This window comes from Propithecus coquereli, unplaced genomic scaffold (assembly GCF_000956105.1).
Source record: "Propithecus coquereli isolate 6110/MARCELLA unplaced genomic scaffold, Pcoq_1.0 Scaffold218, whole genome shotgun sequence".
NCBI classification, from domain to species: Eukaryota; Metazoa; Chordata; class Mammalia; order Primates; family Indriidae; genus Propithecus; species Propithecus coquereli.
In genome coordinates this window covers 2,046,888-2,060,258 of record NW_012146967.1, presented here as the reverse complement: position 1 = coordinate 2,060,258, position 13,371 = coordinate 2,046,888, and the positions used below count along the sequence as shown (strand labels likewise).

Genomic DNA, 13,371 nt, shown 5'->3' with positions numbered 1-13,371 from the left:
AGGAGACCATCGCTATCTGAGGTATGATTACAAATTACAGAGATAGATTCTGTAAATTCTGTAAACCACATATCATTTTGAACAAAGGGACAGCTACCATATATTTAGTAAAACAGTAGTTTTCAAAATTATCTGCAAGAAAGATTTAAAACCAAAGGGAATTTTTCATGTAATGGCACTTGTAACTATGAGTTAGGCAGTATGGGATAACAGGTAAGAGTGTGGGCTCTGGAGTCAAATGCCTGGCTCTGGCACTCATTAGCTTTGGGATCTTGGGCAAGTACTTAACTTCCTTCTATGCCTTCTTTTTTCTCATCTATAAAATGGGGATGAGCCTAGTACCTGCTCCACAGTCCAGTTCGTTGTAAAATGCTCATAGCAGTGCGTGGCATGTGGTAGGATACTCAATAAATGTTAGCTACGGGGCTAACATGCTGCATCGCTCCCTGGAGTGTACAGCGCACAGCCTGCATAGCTGTAAGCCACAGCTCTGATTAACAGCCATTATTGTTAATACTATTGTTATTACTCCTTTACTGTTTTCTACTTAGGCTAGTTCTTGCCACTCTGAATTATAACCAGTGGCTTTTCATTTTCTCATTTTCAATAGTGGTAGATATTCAATATTCTAATTCTATTTAAAGGTAACTAAAGATAAATTTGAGGCAAAAATGCAGAAACAAATAACATATTTTAGATGATAATGCATTTTAAAAATAGCCTGGATAATGAATTAGCAATGATCAATAAATTCCATTACTGAGAAAAAGGAAAAGCCTGTGCCTTATCTTTGTTTTTTCACCATTATTAAAAAGGAGTAATATTTTAATTGTTTTTCATGATACCTGTACTTCACACCCTGCTCTTTGTCCTGATTGTGCTGTACAGAGGTGAGAAATTCATAGATCTGGGATTTACCATCACCATCCCAGGGGGCAAAGTTTCCATTTTAATGCAAATAAATAAGCATTGCTGGAAAAGTACATTCTTTCAGCATATGCACTGGTATGTTATAAATGTAGAAGGATTTTGTTTTGTTTTTTGGGGGGAGTTTTTTAGAAAGCTTTTTCAGTTTCGTCTAAATTATGGTCAAAATGAATCACTGAAAGGGAAACGGAGGTATCAATGTGCTCCCCTTGAGCAGATGCACTAAGTTTGAATACAGTATTCTTCCCCTTACTAGAGAGGTTAATGTTCTAGAAATTCTACTCGTGGTTGAGGGATTTAAGACCTTTTATTCATTCAACAAATACTTACCGAATTCTTATTACCAAAAACTGTGGTGACAACTTGGAAAAATTGAATTGAGGGACCCAAGCTTTTGAATGAACCTATGCAAAGTCCTTATGTTTTTTACATTTGCTTAAAATAAATGAGTAAATCTAAGATATAAAAGAGTTATTTCTACCTTTTTTCTTATGGGGTAGTGACATTTTATCAGGGGCAAAGCGACTGGAACTCCAAATTTCCTAAAATGCTGGGAAAGAGAGGGTGTGAAAATGCCAGCTTACTTACAACCCTTGTTGCCATTGGGCGCGGCACGCGGTTCCCTGGAAAGCCGGTTGCCACGCTGTCCCGCCTCTTCTGCCCCGCCCCTGCGTCTTGGGGAGGGTCACGCAGCCGGTGTCCCGCGCTCTGACTGGTTGCGTTTGGGGCCGCGGGGGCGTATCTGTGGGCCCACCGGCCTCCCGAGCCCTGATTGGCTATGGGCGAAGGGGCAGGTGGCCTGGTCGGGGCTTCTTGGGGAAGTCGCTAGCTAGCGGGTTGGGGCCCCGCCCCAGGCATCGGGAAGACAGCGGACCTCGAGGAGACTGGCCCGGGAGGGAGGGAGGGAGGAAGGAACCGGGGCCCCTGGACTCCCTGCGCCTTGCTTGGAGCGGACGCCGATAGGTAAGTCGCTCCTTCCTCTGCTCCTGGAGGTGATCCTCACACCAACAACACAGCAGCAGGGTCCGGATCCGCCTACAGCGAAACTCGAAACTCGATGCCCCGCCAGACCCTCAACTCCGCCTGCCTGACTTGGGCAGACACCGGGCGCCGCGGGCCGAAAGTTTCTTCAAAAAAGCAGAGGTCCCGCTTGTCACTATGCGGCCTTTTGATCGGTCCCAGAGATCCTCTTCCTTGGACCCTCGTTTTCCCTTGCTTAAAAACATTGGGATTAATTTGGAACTGTCAGCAGATCATATGTGTTATAAAAGTACAGTTTTATTGAAAATAGTGGTGTTGTAGAGGGGACCGTACTAAGTATAAAAATTGTGCTTATTACAGAGTGAATTTCATTCCTAAAAATGCTTAAGAAACATGAAACGTCAGAGAAAGACACACACTGTGATTTAACAAGTATTGATCAAGAGCGTTACTATATGTAGGCGACAGGGCTAAGAGCAGGACTCTGGGGTCAAGGTGTTGGGTTTGAATCCAAAGTCTGCTGTTTATTAGCTGAGCAACCTTGGGCAAGCTACTTTACCTGCATCTGTTTCCTCATCTTGAAAATGAGTCATTGTGATGATTTAATGAGTTAGTATACGTGAAGAGTTTTCTAAGTGTTCTAAATGATTTTTGGTATTAACTCATTTAATCTTCACAATCACCCAGGAGATACTGTCCCCATTTTCCTGATGCCCAAACTGAGGCAGGGAGAGGTGAAGTAACTTCCTCGGTCATAACACAACTATTGACCAGGAATTAAGCCCAGCCAGTGTGGCTCCAAGATCCCACAATTGCAGTCACTACATTAAGTTATCTCATGAACTTGGTTTGTTCCTTCAGTTTCAGTCTCAGAAATCAAATACTGATTTTGTTACTCTGTGGACCAAGTTCTTTGCTGAGTACAGAGGATAAAGCGGAACAGCATTCAGTTTCTGCCCTCCTAGTGCTTGTCAATCTAGTACAGGTTGTTCATGGCTGGGCTGCGGGGTGTCCACAGATCCTGCTAAAATCATTTGCAAAATGTGGGCATGTGTCTTTTTTCCTGGAAAGAGTTTGTGGCTCTCAGGTTCTCAGATGGTCTGTTATACAAAGAAAAGTGTGAAGAAGTGTGGTTTCAGCAGAAGAGCTAATGCCTACCTACCATGATGCCAGACGCACACCTTGAGCTTAAAAAAAAAAGATCCTTGTGGTTGAGTGAATGAAGAACTTATAAGAGTATGATAAGTGCTACAGTAGGGTCAAGAGCAGGGTGCTGTAGAAGAGCACACAGAAAGGTCACCAGCGATGCCAGCTGGGTGAAGGGTGGGGAAGCAATTCACTGGAACACTGTGGTGAACTGTCTCTGCCCTTGTGGGGTGTTGAGACAGAAACAACACATGAACAGCTGCAGCTGTTGTACCACCTGTGCATGACAAATGTAGCAGTCCATGGTGCCATGAAAGCCCATAATGTCCAGGAGGTTTCATTTATTCATGAAGGTAAGGGAAGTTTCCTTGAGAAAGTGACACTTAGACATAGAAGTTAGGGGCATTTTGGGCATGGAGAATAGCCCAATCTTCACAGACCATGTGGTAGGAACTGCTAGAGCACCAGGAACTGAAAGGAAGTGGATGAGCTGGTGTAGCAGAGAGAGATGGGGTTTGGGTGGTGGCAGAGCCCAAAGAGAACTTGTAGGCCATGGTAAGGCATTTTTATGTTTTATTTTGTTTTTATCCTAAAATGCCATTGGAAAGTTTATTGCAAGGAGATGACAAGATCACATTTGAGAAGAAGCTCGAGAGAATCCCAAGTGTGTTAACTGAGGCCCTGGACAAGGACAAGATTTCTGGAGAGAGATTTTAAGGTAAGAAGAGGACCTGCAGGGCAGACAGATAAAGGGTGGAAGGAGGAGAACCAGGAGAGTAGAGTGTCCTAGAAGTCAAATGAGAGAAATTTCAAGGAGCAAGTGGTCAACTGTACTGAAAGCTACAGAGGTGAAAGGAGATAGGAACTAAAACTACCCATTAGCTCTAACCACATGGAAGTTATCTTTGTTGGGAGCTATATAAGTAGGAGGAGAAGAAATGGAGAGAAAGAAGGGTCTGCAAGAATTAGCTGAGGGAAGAGAAAGATGGGGTTTAGCTGGAGAGGCAGTGAGAGGAAGAGCCGTAGCAGTGAAGGGTGGAGCATCAGAGGATACAGCTGAAGGAGCGCATGCCTGAGAAAGAAGAGCTTAGAGTTCTCAGGCCAGGGTGGTTGGGCTCAGCACAGGAGCAGGGATTACCCTGGATAATGAAAGGGTAACTGTAGGGAAGGGGAGATAGTGGTAGGTGTGTTGGTGTGGTTGATGAGTTGCTCTCCTTTCTTTGTACAGATAAGAGGCAAAGGCATTGATTGAGAGTTAAGAAGGGAACGGGGACATGGGGAAGGCTGGAGGTGAGCTCAGAAGATTTGAGAGTGGGAGGTGTGCAAGAGTGAGTTGACCAGAGCTTGTTTGAGGTCTGGCAGAGAGAGCCAAGTATGCAGCAAAGACCAGAAATGAGCCTTCTGGCCCTTTCAGGGAATTGCAAAATAGGGGGATGAGGATGGAGCCTAGCTAGAGACAAAAGCTACATTTCATACATGGTAAAAGAAGCATCCTAGATCATGGGGAAGGAAAGGATGTTCAAAAAATGATACTCTGTGATAACTGTTGCTAAAATCTGTTTAGATTCTCAGCTCATACCTAGAAATTTCAAATTAACTAAAGGAGCTTACTTTTAAAAACCAAACAAAAATATGGATGAATATTTACTAATCATTTGGTGCTGAAAAGCAGTAGGAATCATAAAGCAAAGGGAAACTTCCCTGACCTTCCTTTAACTACTTAAAATTAACCACTTTGTTCTGACACATGCTATAATATGGATTAACTTTGAAAACATTATGCTAAGTGAAATATGCCAGACACAAAGTATGATTCCACTTATAGGAAGCACCCAGAATAGGCAACTTCATAGAGACAGAAAGTAGAACAGAGGTAACTGGTGGCTGGAGGGAAGAGGAAATGGAGAGTTATTGTTTAATGGGTACAAGGTTTGTGTTTGGGATGATGAAAAGTTCTGGAAATAGGTAGTGGTAATGGTTGTACAACATTGTGAATACACTCAGTGCCATGGAACTGTACACTTGAAAATGGTTAAAATGGTAAGTTTTTTGTTATTTATATCTTACCACAGTTTTTTAAAAGTGACTTCTTTGGTATGCTAAAATATACCATCAACAACTGAAAATATTTCCAAAAATGAGAAGATTGTATTTCTTAACGTATGAAGAATTTAAACAAGTCAGTTTTTAAAGAGCTGAAAGATTGCAGTTTAAAAAGGCAAAAGGTGGGAATAGCTAATTCAGAAAAGGAAATAAAGATGGTCAAGATAATTTATTAAGAAAAGCTCAGCCTCAGGAATAATAAAGGAAAATAAATTAGTGTTGTATCATTTTCACATATCAAAATGAAAACTGATGAATCAGCCACACTGCTTGTGAGAATGTCAGCTGAAACAGTTTTTCTTGACATTAAATTTAGCAACTTGGCTTTTTAAATGTTCACACATTTCATCTTCAGGAATTCTATGTCTAGGAATTCATCCTAAAGGAAAAACATGAAACATGGACAAATATTCAGCACACAGGAATGAATTACAAAACTGTAGTATATCCACCCACATACCAACATTTTAAGTGTTCACAGAGCATATGTAATGCCATAGTTAGATACTTAGTGTTTAAAATAAAAGAAGAAAATAAATTGTATATATAAAGTGCATTCATTATGTAGAAGTCAAAACATTGTAAAAGCTTTTCACTTTTACAGTCAACTGTGTTTGCTCATCAGAGAGACAGAGCAATTGTTCAGACAACTCACCTGAACACATCATAGTTCACCTTGGAGTAAGCAGGAAATGGGAGACAGCCTGCTTTTCTCTTAGCCTCATTGGGCGGGAGCCTCTCTTGTCAGTGGGAGTACCTTGCTATGGTCAATGTATTTCTAATGTTTAATGATTCGTCATTTTCTTTAACTCCCAGACCAAGCCAACTACTTCATCTAGTGCTTATCCAGACAACAGGATCTGTTCCAGCCCTTGAGGAACTCCTGGCTGTGTCGGACTTGCTGGGATACAGTGTTAGTGTCCTGTGTGGTGCCTGCTTAAGACATTTTCAAGGAAAATTCTTAGTTTTTATAATTTTCACTTTATAGGCTGAATTCAGAACCTAAGTCCATGTGCAAAGCAGCCTTGCTTTATGTATTCTTTATGTCAAAATATGAATTGTCTGTAGGTGGTGGGATTGTGAAAATCTTTTTCTGCTTCCTTATACTTTTCAGAATTTGGCAACTTCTCTGTAATGACTGTGTTGCTTTTATAAGCAGTTATTTTGGAAGACAGAAGCATTTAAAATATGTTTTTTACTTTTCAGTTACTCTTTGTAAATAATATACTTCTGTCTAAAATACAATATAAAGCCATATTACTATAAGACTTTTAGCTCTAGAAATTTCCTAGTAATGGCTACCATTTATTGAGTACCTCCTATATACCAGGCACTGTGCAAAGTACTTGACATGCATTTGAACTCTCACCTGTAAGGGTTAGATGCTATTCTCTCCATTTTACAGATAGGTGCTATTATTATTAATGCTCATTGAACATTTATGGTGAGGCACTGTTCTAATCACTGTTACCTTGTTTTATCTGAGGCTAGCCAACTGACCCAAGATTACCCTGTAAGTTAGAACCAGGACTGGGCATAGGCAGTTTTGCTGCAGAGCCCACAGTCCTCCCCAGCATGTGGTACAGACGTGGGACCTGAGCTTGGGGATGTCGCACAGTGAGTGGGGAGTGGGGTCCCAGCCTAGATCTGCCTGTGCTTCATCATTATGCTGTACCTCCTCCTCCATGTTAAAACTGATGGTTGACCCAGACATTTTAAAAAATACTTTAAGCCAGGCATGGTGGCTCATGTCTGTAGTCCCAGCTACTCAGGAGGCTGAGGCAGGAGGATCTCTTGAGTCTAGGAGTTCAAGGCTGCAGTGACCTATGATTGCACTGCAATACAGCCTGGGTGACAGAGCGAGACCCTGTCTCTTAAAAAAAAAAAGTTTTTTTAAATAAAAATACTTTAATATTTTCATCTTAGCTAATAGTATTAGGAATTATCTGAAGAAAACTCTAGTTGAACGACAAAAACAAAAGCTGTGCCAACAATTATTTGTCTCCATAAGCACTAAAAATGAGCTATCATCACAAATGGTGAACCAAAATGGGGGTGGTGGTCTTTACTTTTCCTAATCAAATAATCATTTATTTGGATTAATTAGGACAGGCCTGAACGTGAAGAGTCCTCCACATATATAGCAGGAGAATTATCAGAGGCAGGGATTCAAGATGGCTTTTCTTTCAAACCCACAAAGAATAAGGGAAAGCTGCTAACTAGCTAAGTAGCCCAGTACTACACTTTTGTGGCAGGACTGAGGCACTTATGAACACTGCAGGGTACTAAAAGTTAAACAAACAAACTAGGTGTGTTTTCATTACCAGAGACAAAAAAAATATAGTCAAAGGAGTTAAAAATATACCACTGTGATGTATTGACTGTTTTGAATTAAAGGCACTTGAAAAACGGTAGGTGTAAGATCATTCTAACCTTTCTGTTTCTTAAAAGCAGGAGATGAAATTTTCATGTGAAAGACACCTTCCCTACACCAAAAGGATTAACATCCTTATCCTCAAGGACTAGAAGTCAAGACTGCAAGAATTCTGTGCAGACCTTGTTAAAATAATTTCTTTTGAGCCTCACCCACATAGTTTAGTTGCCTCTTCACAACTTAACTATCCTTTGTCCAATTTAGTATATCAGTAACTGACTCTAACTGCTTCTTTGGGTCTTTATTTCCTTATGAAGGCTCCCATGCCACATAAATTTTATTAAATAAATTTTATGCTTTTCTCCTGTTAATCTATCTTATTCAGTTTAATTCTCAGGCCCAGGTGGGACTTTAAAAAAACAGAGGTGGAGTATTACTGCCAAAGTGTCAAAGGCTATACTGCATCAGACACAGTATAGCCATCTCACAATACCCAGAGATGTCAAGTGGGGATATCTGGTTAGACTGTTTTAAAAGTATGGTCACCATTCCACAACTGACCTGATTTTCCATGGCTCTGTTGGAGCAAGTCACATGGCATTTCTCAGTTTACCTGGCTAAGACTTATTTTAATTCTGGATTTATAAAAAGGAGTTCCATTCACATAATTCTTTAAAAAAATACATATACACACATACACACACACACTCAAAATAACTGGCCCATTTTGGGTGATAGTTACTCAGCAAAAAATATATACTCTAAAGTATAAAATCAGGCCTATCATGGTGGCTCATGCCTATAATCCCAGCACTTTGGAGGGCCCCGGTGGGAGGATCGCTTGAGGCAAAGAGTTCAAGACCAGCCTGAGCGATGTGGTGAAACCCAGTCTGTACAAAGAATTTAAAAATTAATTGGATGGGGTGGTACATGCCAATAGGCTTAGCCACTCAGGAGCCTGAAGCAAGAGGATCACTTGAGCCCAGGAGTTTGAAGCTGCAGTGAGCCTGATGACACCACTGCACTCTAGCCTGGGCAACAAAGTGAAACCCCATCTCAAAAAAATAAAAAAAATAAAATTAGAGATGACTCCCCTGCCCTTTTCTTAATAAGTACCTGCTTCATCTAAACAACTTGAAAATGTAAAACATTTCAAAAAACTGTTTGTGTATATATATGTCTCCTAAAAGGAAATGACAGTTGTAGGAAAATGAATTTGTATCAAAATAACATTTGAGGTCTGTGAAGCACTGAACTCTTGTGGTCTTGCTGTTGGTCTGCAAAATGGAAGTAAGTACCTCACAAGGTTGTCGCAAAGCTCAGACAGACAATGTATAAAGTATAAGATGTGTAAGTCATGAAGAGGTGTATTACAATCAAACTATTTAAGAGGATATTTTTAATATTCCACATGAGTAGTTTTCCTATCTAAGTCCATTTTATTTTCGTACTTAAACAGCTCAAAGTTTAAGTGTATGTGTTCTAAAGTCAACACCCTTACTTATCAAACGCCTTTGTTTTCTTTCTTACAATGAGTACATTTTGAGTCCAGGACAGTGTTAGCCAATGGGTTGCAGGCATACTGTGGAAGTTGCTGATAAGATCCCAGCCCTGCAGGCTGTGTTCTTTCAGAAAGATGTGATCAACTCTAAAATACAGACCTTTTTTAGCATGCTTCTCCTATACAACTGGTAGTCAAAGAAAATAAAGAGAACGGTGGAAAACTTTAGAAATTTTCAGTTGACATTAGGAAAATTCGTAGATTAAAAGAATGGGCACTTTTAGTGGATGAAAATCCTATGTTGAAGAAATTGCAAATGTTTTACGAGACTGCTGTAGCCAGTGTTTTGGAATGCTGTCTGGAAACGATTGTCTGTAGTCCAACTGCTGTTAACACCCAGAGAAAACTCTGGCAGTTTGTCTGCAAAAACGAGCAAGAGTTAATCAAGTTAAATAGAAAAGTTTCCAGAATCTTTCTTTCCTGTTAAAGACCAAGAGAACTGGAAGCTGAATGTTCAGTTCTTTCAAGAGTTGGGACTCAAGAATGTGGTCATTAGCGGATTTTTGACAACTGCATCTAATATTTTTTATAATATTAATTATGAAATTAATTCACAATATTCTTCTTGTTAAGAAGAATAAGCAGATGATAATTCTCCAAGAGAGTTATCTAAATGTAGGTGGCTCTGAGGCCAACATGAAAGTTCGGCTAACTAAAATTAATAAGCCAAAATTAAATTCTCCTGCAGCTATAAAGGAAACACTAGGATTTCTCCAAGAGCAAGGTTTCTCAAACTTTGAAATTCTCCACCTTCTGTCCAAACTCAAAGGATTTCTTTTTCAACTTTGCCCCAGAAGTATATAGAACAGTATTTCCTTCTCTAAAAATACTTTTTTAAATGCACAGATCATGAGCTGAAGCAATTTGTTTTGAAATGTCTTGCCCTTTTATATTATTCTGTTCCAGTTTTAGAAGAGAGAATGCAGGGATTATTGAAAGAAGGAATTTCCATAACCCAGGTAAGAGAGATGCCAATGGTTCTTGAATTAACGCCACATATAGTACAGTACAGGATAAGGAAACTGAATTCCTTAGGCTACAGAGTAGCAGTGGTCCTCAACCTTTTGGCACTAGGGACCGGTTTCATGGAAGACAATTTTTCCATGGACAGTTGGGGGAGGTGGAGCTCAGGCAGCTGTAAATACAGGTGAAGCTTTGCTGGCTTACCCACTGCTCACCTCCTGCTGTGCACCCCCTCCTCCCCTAAGTTTCATGGAAGACAATTTTTCCATGGACAGGGGTGGGGGGGCAGCAGAGTTCTGTGACCGGTCCCTAACAGACTGCGGACCAGAGATTGGGGACCACAGCAGTAAAGGATGGACATCTAGCAAATCTAAATGGATCAAAAAAGGAGTTTTTGAGTTTGATGCTAAAATTCAAGCCAAAGAAGGAAGGCCATTATTTAACCCTGTGGCACCATTAAATGTTGAAGAGTGACTTACTAATATCCTTTCTAGGAGGGCACAGTGAAACTGGCTAACGAAGACTTATTCAATTCAGGCAGTTTATAGGCACCAGTAATTTTAAGGACCTGCTTACCTTCTGAGTTATGTTTAAGTTACCTCTAAATAGATAATCCCTGACTCATTTGCTATATTTTAAAATATAAATTGCATTTATTTTAAATAAAGTTTGTAACTGTGACCTTAAACTATTATTTCAAAAACTTGTGTACTATTAAATGGCACATCAGTATGATATTTTATAAGTGAATCATGTCTAAGAAACTGACAAGTACTCCCTTAACTCAAAATAGGGATATATTTTTATTCATAATAGGACATTTCATCCAGGATGCAAATCCAGTCTTCCTCACTGCCATCCCTGAAACATCACTCTATGTGTTCTGAATTCTGTAGCTTTGTGTTAAGTGAAATACTAGCAAACTTCTATCCTTTTTTTTTTGGAGAAAACTAATTTCATCTTGTATTTGGAGTAAATGAATATCTTTGGGAACCAAGTATTACTTATCCAAAAAGAATAGTTAGAGCCTACTTGTGTGGTCAGTTTGTTTAAAATTGACTATTATATCTCTCATGAAACACTTATGTGCATTCATTACTTTCCTCATTTTACTGATGAGGAAACTGAAGCGTGGAGAGGCCATTTAGTTGCTAAGTAGCAGAGCCCAGATTTATTAAGATCCGACTTCTGTTCAAACCTTGTGAATAGAAAGGATTACTTGAGTTGGCATAAAAGAAGTCACCCCTACCTGACATGCCAAAAGAAATTAGTACTAACAACAAGTTTGGGGACCTTTATGCAAACTTCTCTGTAAAGTTTCTTAACTTAGAAATTACTTAATTTATGCACATTTGCAATAAATGCAGCTTTGCAGAAAGCTTTTTGAAAATTCAGGTCTGCCTATGAGGGAAACTGTGTGATGGTTGGTACTAATTTCAGGGGTGGTGTTTCTCAATCTAAAATAAATATTGTCCAAGCTGGGCGCGGTGGCTCACGCCTGTAATCCTAGCACTCCGGGAGGCTGAGGCAGGTGGATTGTTTGAGCTCAGGAGTTTGAGACCAGCCTGAGCAAGAGCAAGATCCCGTCTCTACTAAAAAAAATAGAAATTATCTGGACTACTAAAAATATATAGAAAAAATTAGCCGGGCATGGTGGCGCATGCCTGTGGTCCCAGCTGCTCGGGAGGCTGAGGCAGAAGGATCACTTGAGCCCAGGAGTTTGAGGTTGCTGTGAGCTAGGCTGACGCCACGGCACTCACTCTAGCCAGGGCAACAGAGTGAGACTCTGTCTCAAAAGAAAAATAAAATAAAAAATAAATATTGTCCAGATACAGACTGGCTCACTTTCAGCTGTGAAGTTTCAACTTTGTAACAAATACACAACCAAACAATTGACTCTGATGCTGAACATCTGTGCACTACTCCTACGTGGCCTTCTGAGTATAATGAAAAGATTATGAAAAAATGCAAATAGTATCCTCACTCTTTATCCATACATTCAGCAAATGCAGGTAACTCTCATTATCCAAATCTGTTCAGTTCCTTAGTTAGGATAGTGAGAGACAACTCTGTGTACAATGCTTCACAATCCTAAGAGTCAAGTACCGTTGTTTACTGTTCTACAGATGAGGAGACTCAAGATAAGTCACAAACCCAAGGTCACACGGGAATGTTTGTTCAAGAAAAAGAATAGCCGCCAGCACTGCTGGAGCAGGGTTATGGGGAGAGTGGCACGAGAGGAGATGAGCAGCACACGTCCATATAAGGAGCAAAATCTCATTCTAAGTGTTGATGGAAAACCCTTGGAGAGTTTTTTAGTTTATGTTTCTAACCCTTATACAAATTATCAGTGCGTGCTCTCTCTCTGTTTGAAATATATTATATGGTTACCTTGGTAGTTGTCAATTCTGAGATGCCTACTAGACATCCTAGCAGGGATGTCAAAGAGGCAAATGGCTAAATCTGGAGTTGTGAGAAGTCGGGACTGAAAGTAGCATTTGGGGATCATCTGCATATCTATGGTAACTTAAAGCCATGGCTCTAAATCCATGAGACTGACTGGAAAAAGAGTGTAGATTTGGAGTAGAGTGGCTGGCCAAGCCTGGAAAAGGTTGCTCAGAGGAAGAGTTGGTCAGAGAAAGGGAGACCTAGTCAATAACAATGAATGGCCACTGAGGGGTTAACTAAGATGCTGAGACGTCACCAGTGGATTTGGCAAAAAGGAAATCATTGGTTTTACCCTATCAAGAGGGATTCTGGTGTAATGCGGAGGTTGAGAAGGCCAACTGGAGTGGGTTGAAAAGTAAATGGGCGATTAGGAAGAAGCAGGAACTATTAAGGTTTTTCAAGAAATTTTGCTGCAAAGGGAATCAGAAAAATGGAGGTTGGTGAGATTGAGTAATTTCTGTTTAAAGAACATGTTTATACACTCATGGGTGTGTCCCAGGAGAGACAAATAAGAGATGGAAAAACTGTAGGATTAATATCCTTGAGGAAGTGAAGGTGGGTTGACTTTGGATAAGAGTAGAGCTATTGGTGCTGGTCCACAGAGTACGAGAACGGATGCAGGCAGGTTGTTGAAGCAGGTGTTGTGAGAGGCAGGGGAGTTGCTGCTGGTTGCCCCTTTACAGAGGACAATAGAAAAGGAGGGAGGAAAATGTAGGAGGGTTGGAAAGGAGATATGACATAGTCATTTTGAGTAGAAAGTGAACATACAAGTGTACATAAGAACGTTCAGTAGAGTTGAACAGCCATGTGTGCTTTGTGGCCATTAATTTAAAAAGAGACTAGTCAGTACAGCAGCAAAATTTAGGTG

At 40.3% G+C, this 13,371-nt stretch overlaps 1 protein-coding gene across 1 annotated transcript; it reads left to right on the top strand.

Annotated features, from left to right (window-relative positions):
* Positions 1-4,328: 4,328 nt before the first annotated feature.
* MTERF2 (mitochondrial transcription termination factor 2) lies at positions 4,329-10,529 on the top strand. The gene is given in 10 exon segments (XM_012644698.1): positions 4,329-4,344; positions 9,109-9,226; positions 9,228-9,321; positions 9,324-9,355; positions 9,357-9,483; positions 9,485-9,624; positions 9,656-9,923; positions 9,926-10,141; positions 10,408-10,453; positions 10,456-10,529. Coding segments are annotated over 10 exon segments (1,131 nt in total).
* The last annotated feature ends 2,842 nt before the right edge of the window (positions 10,530-13,371 follow it).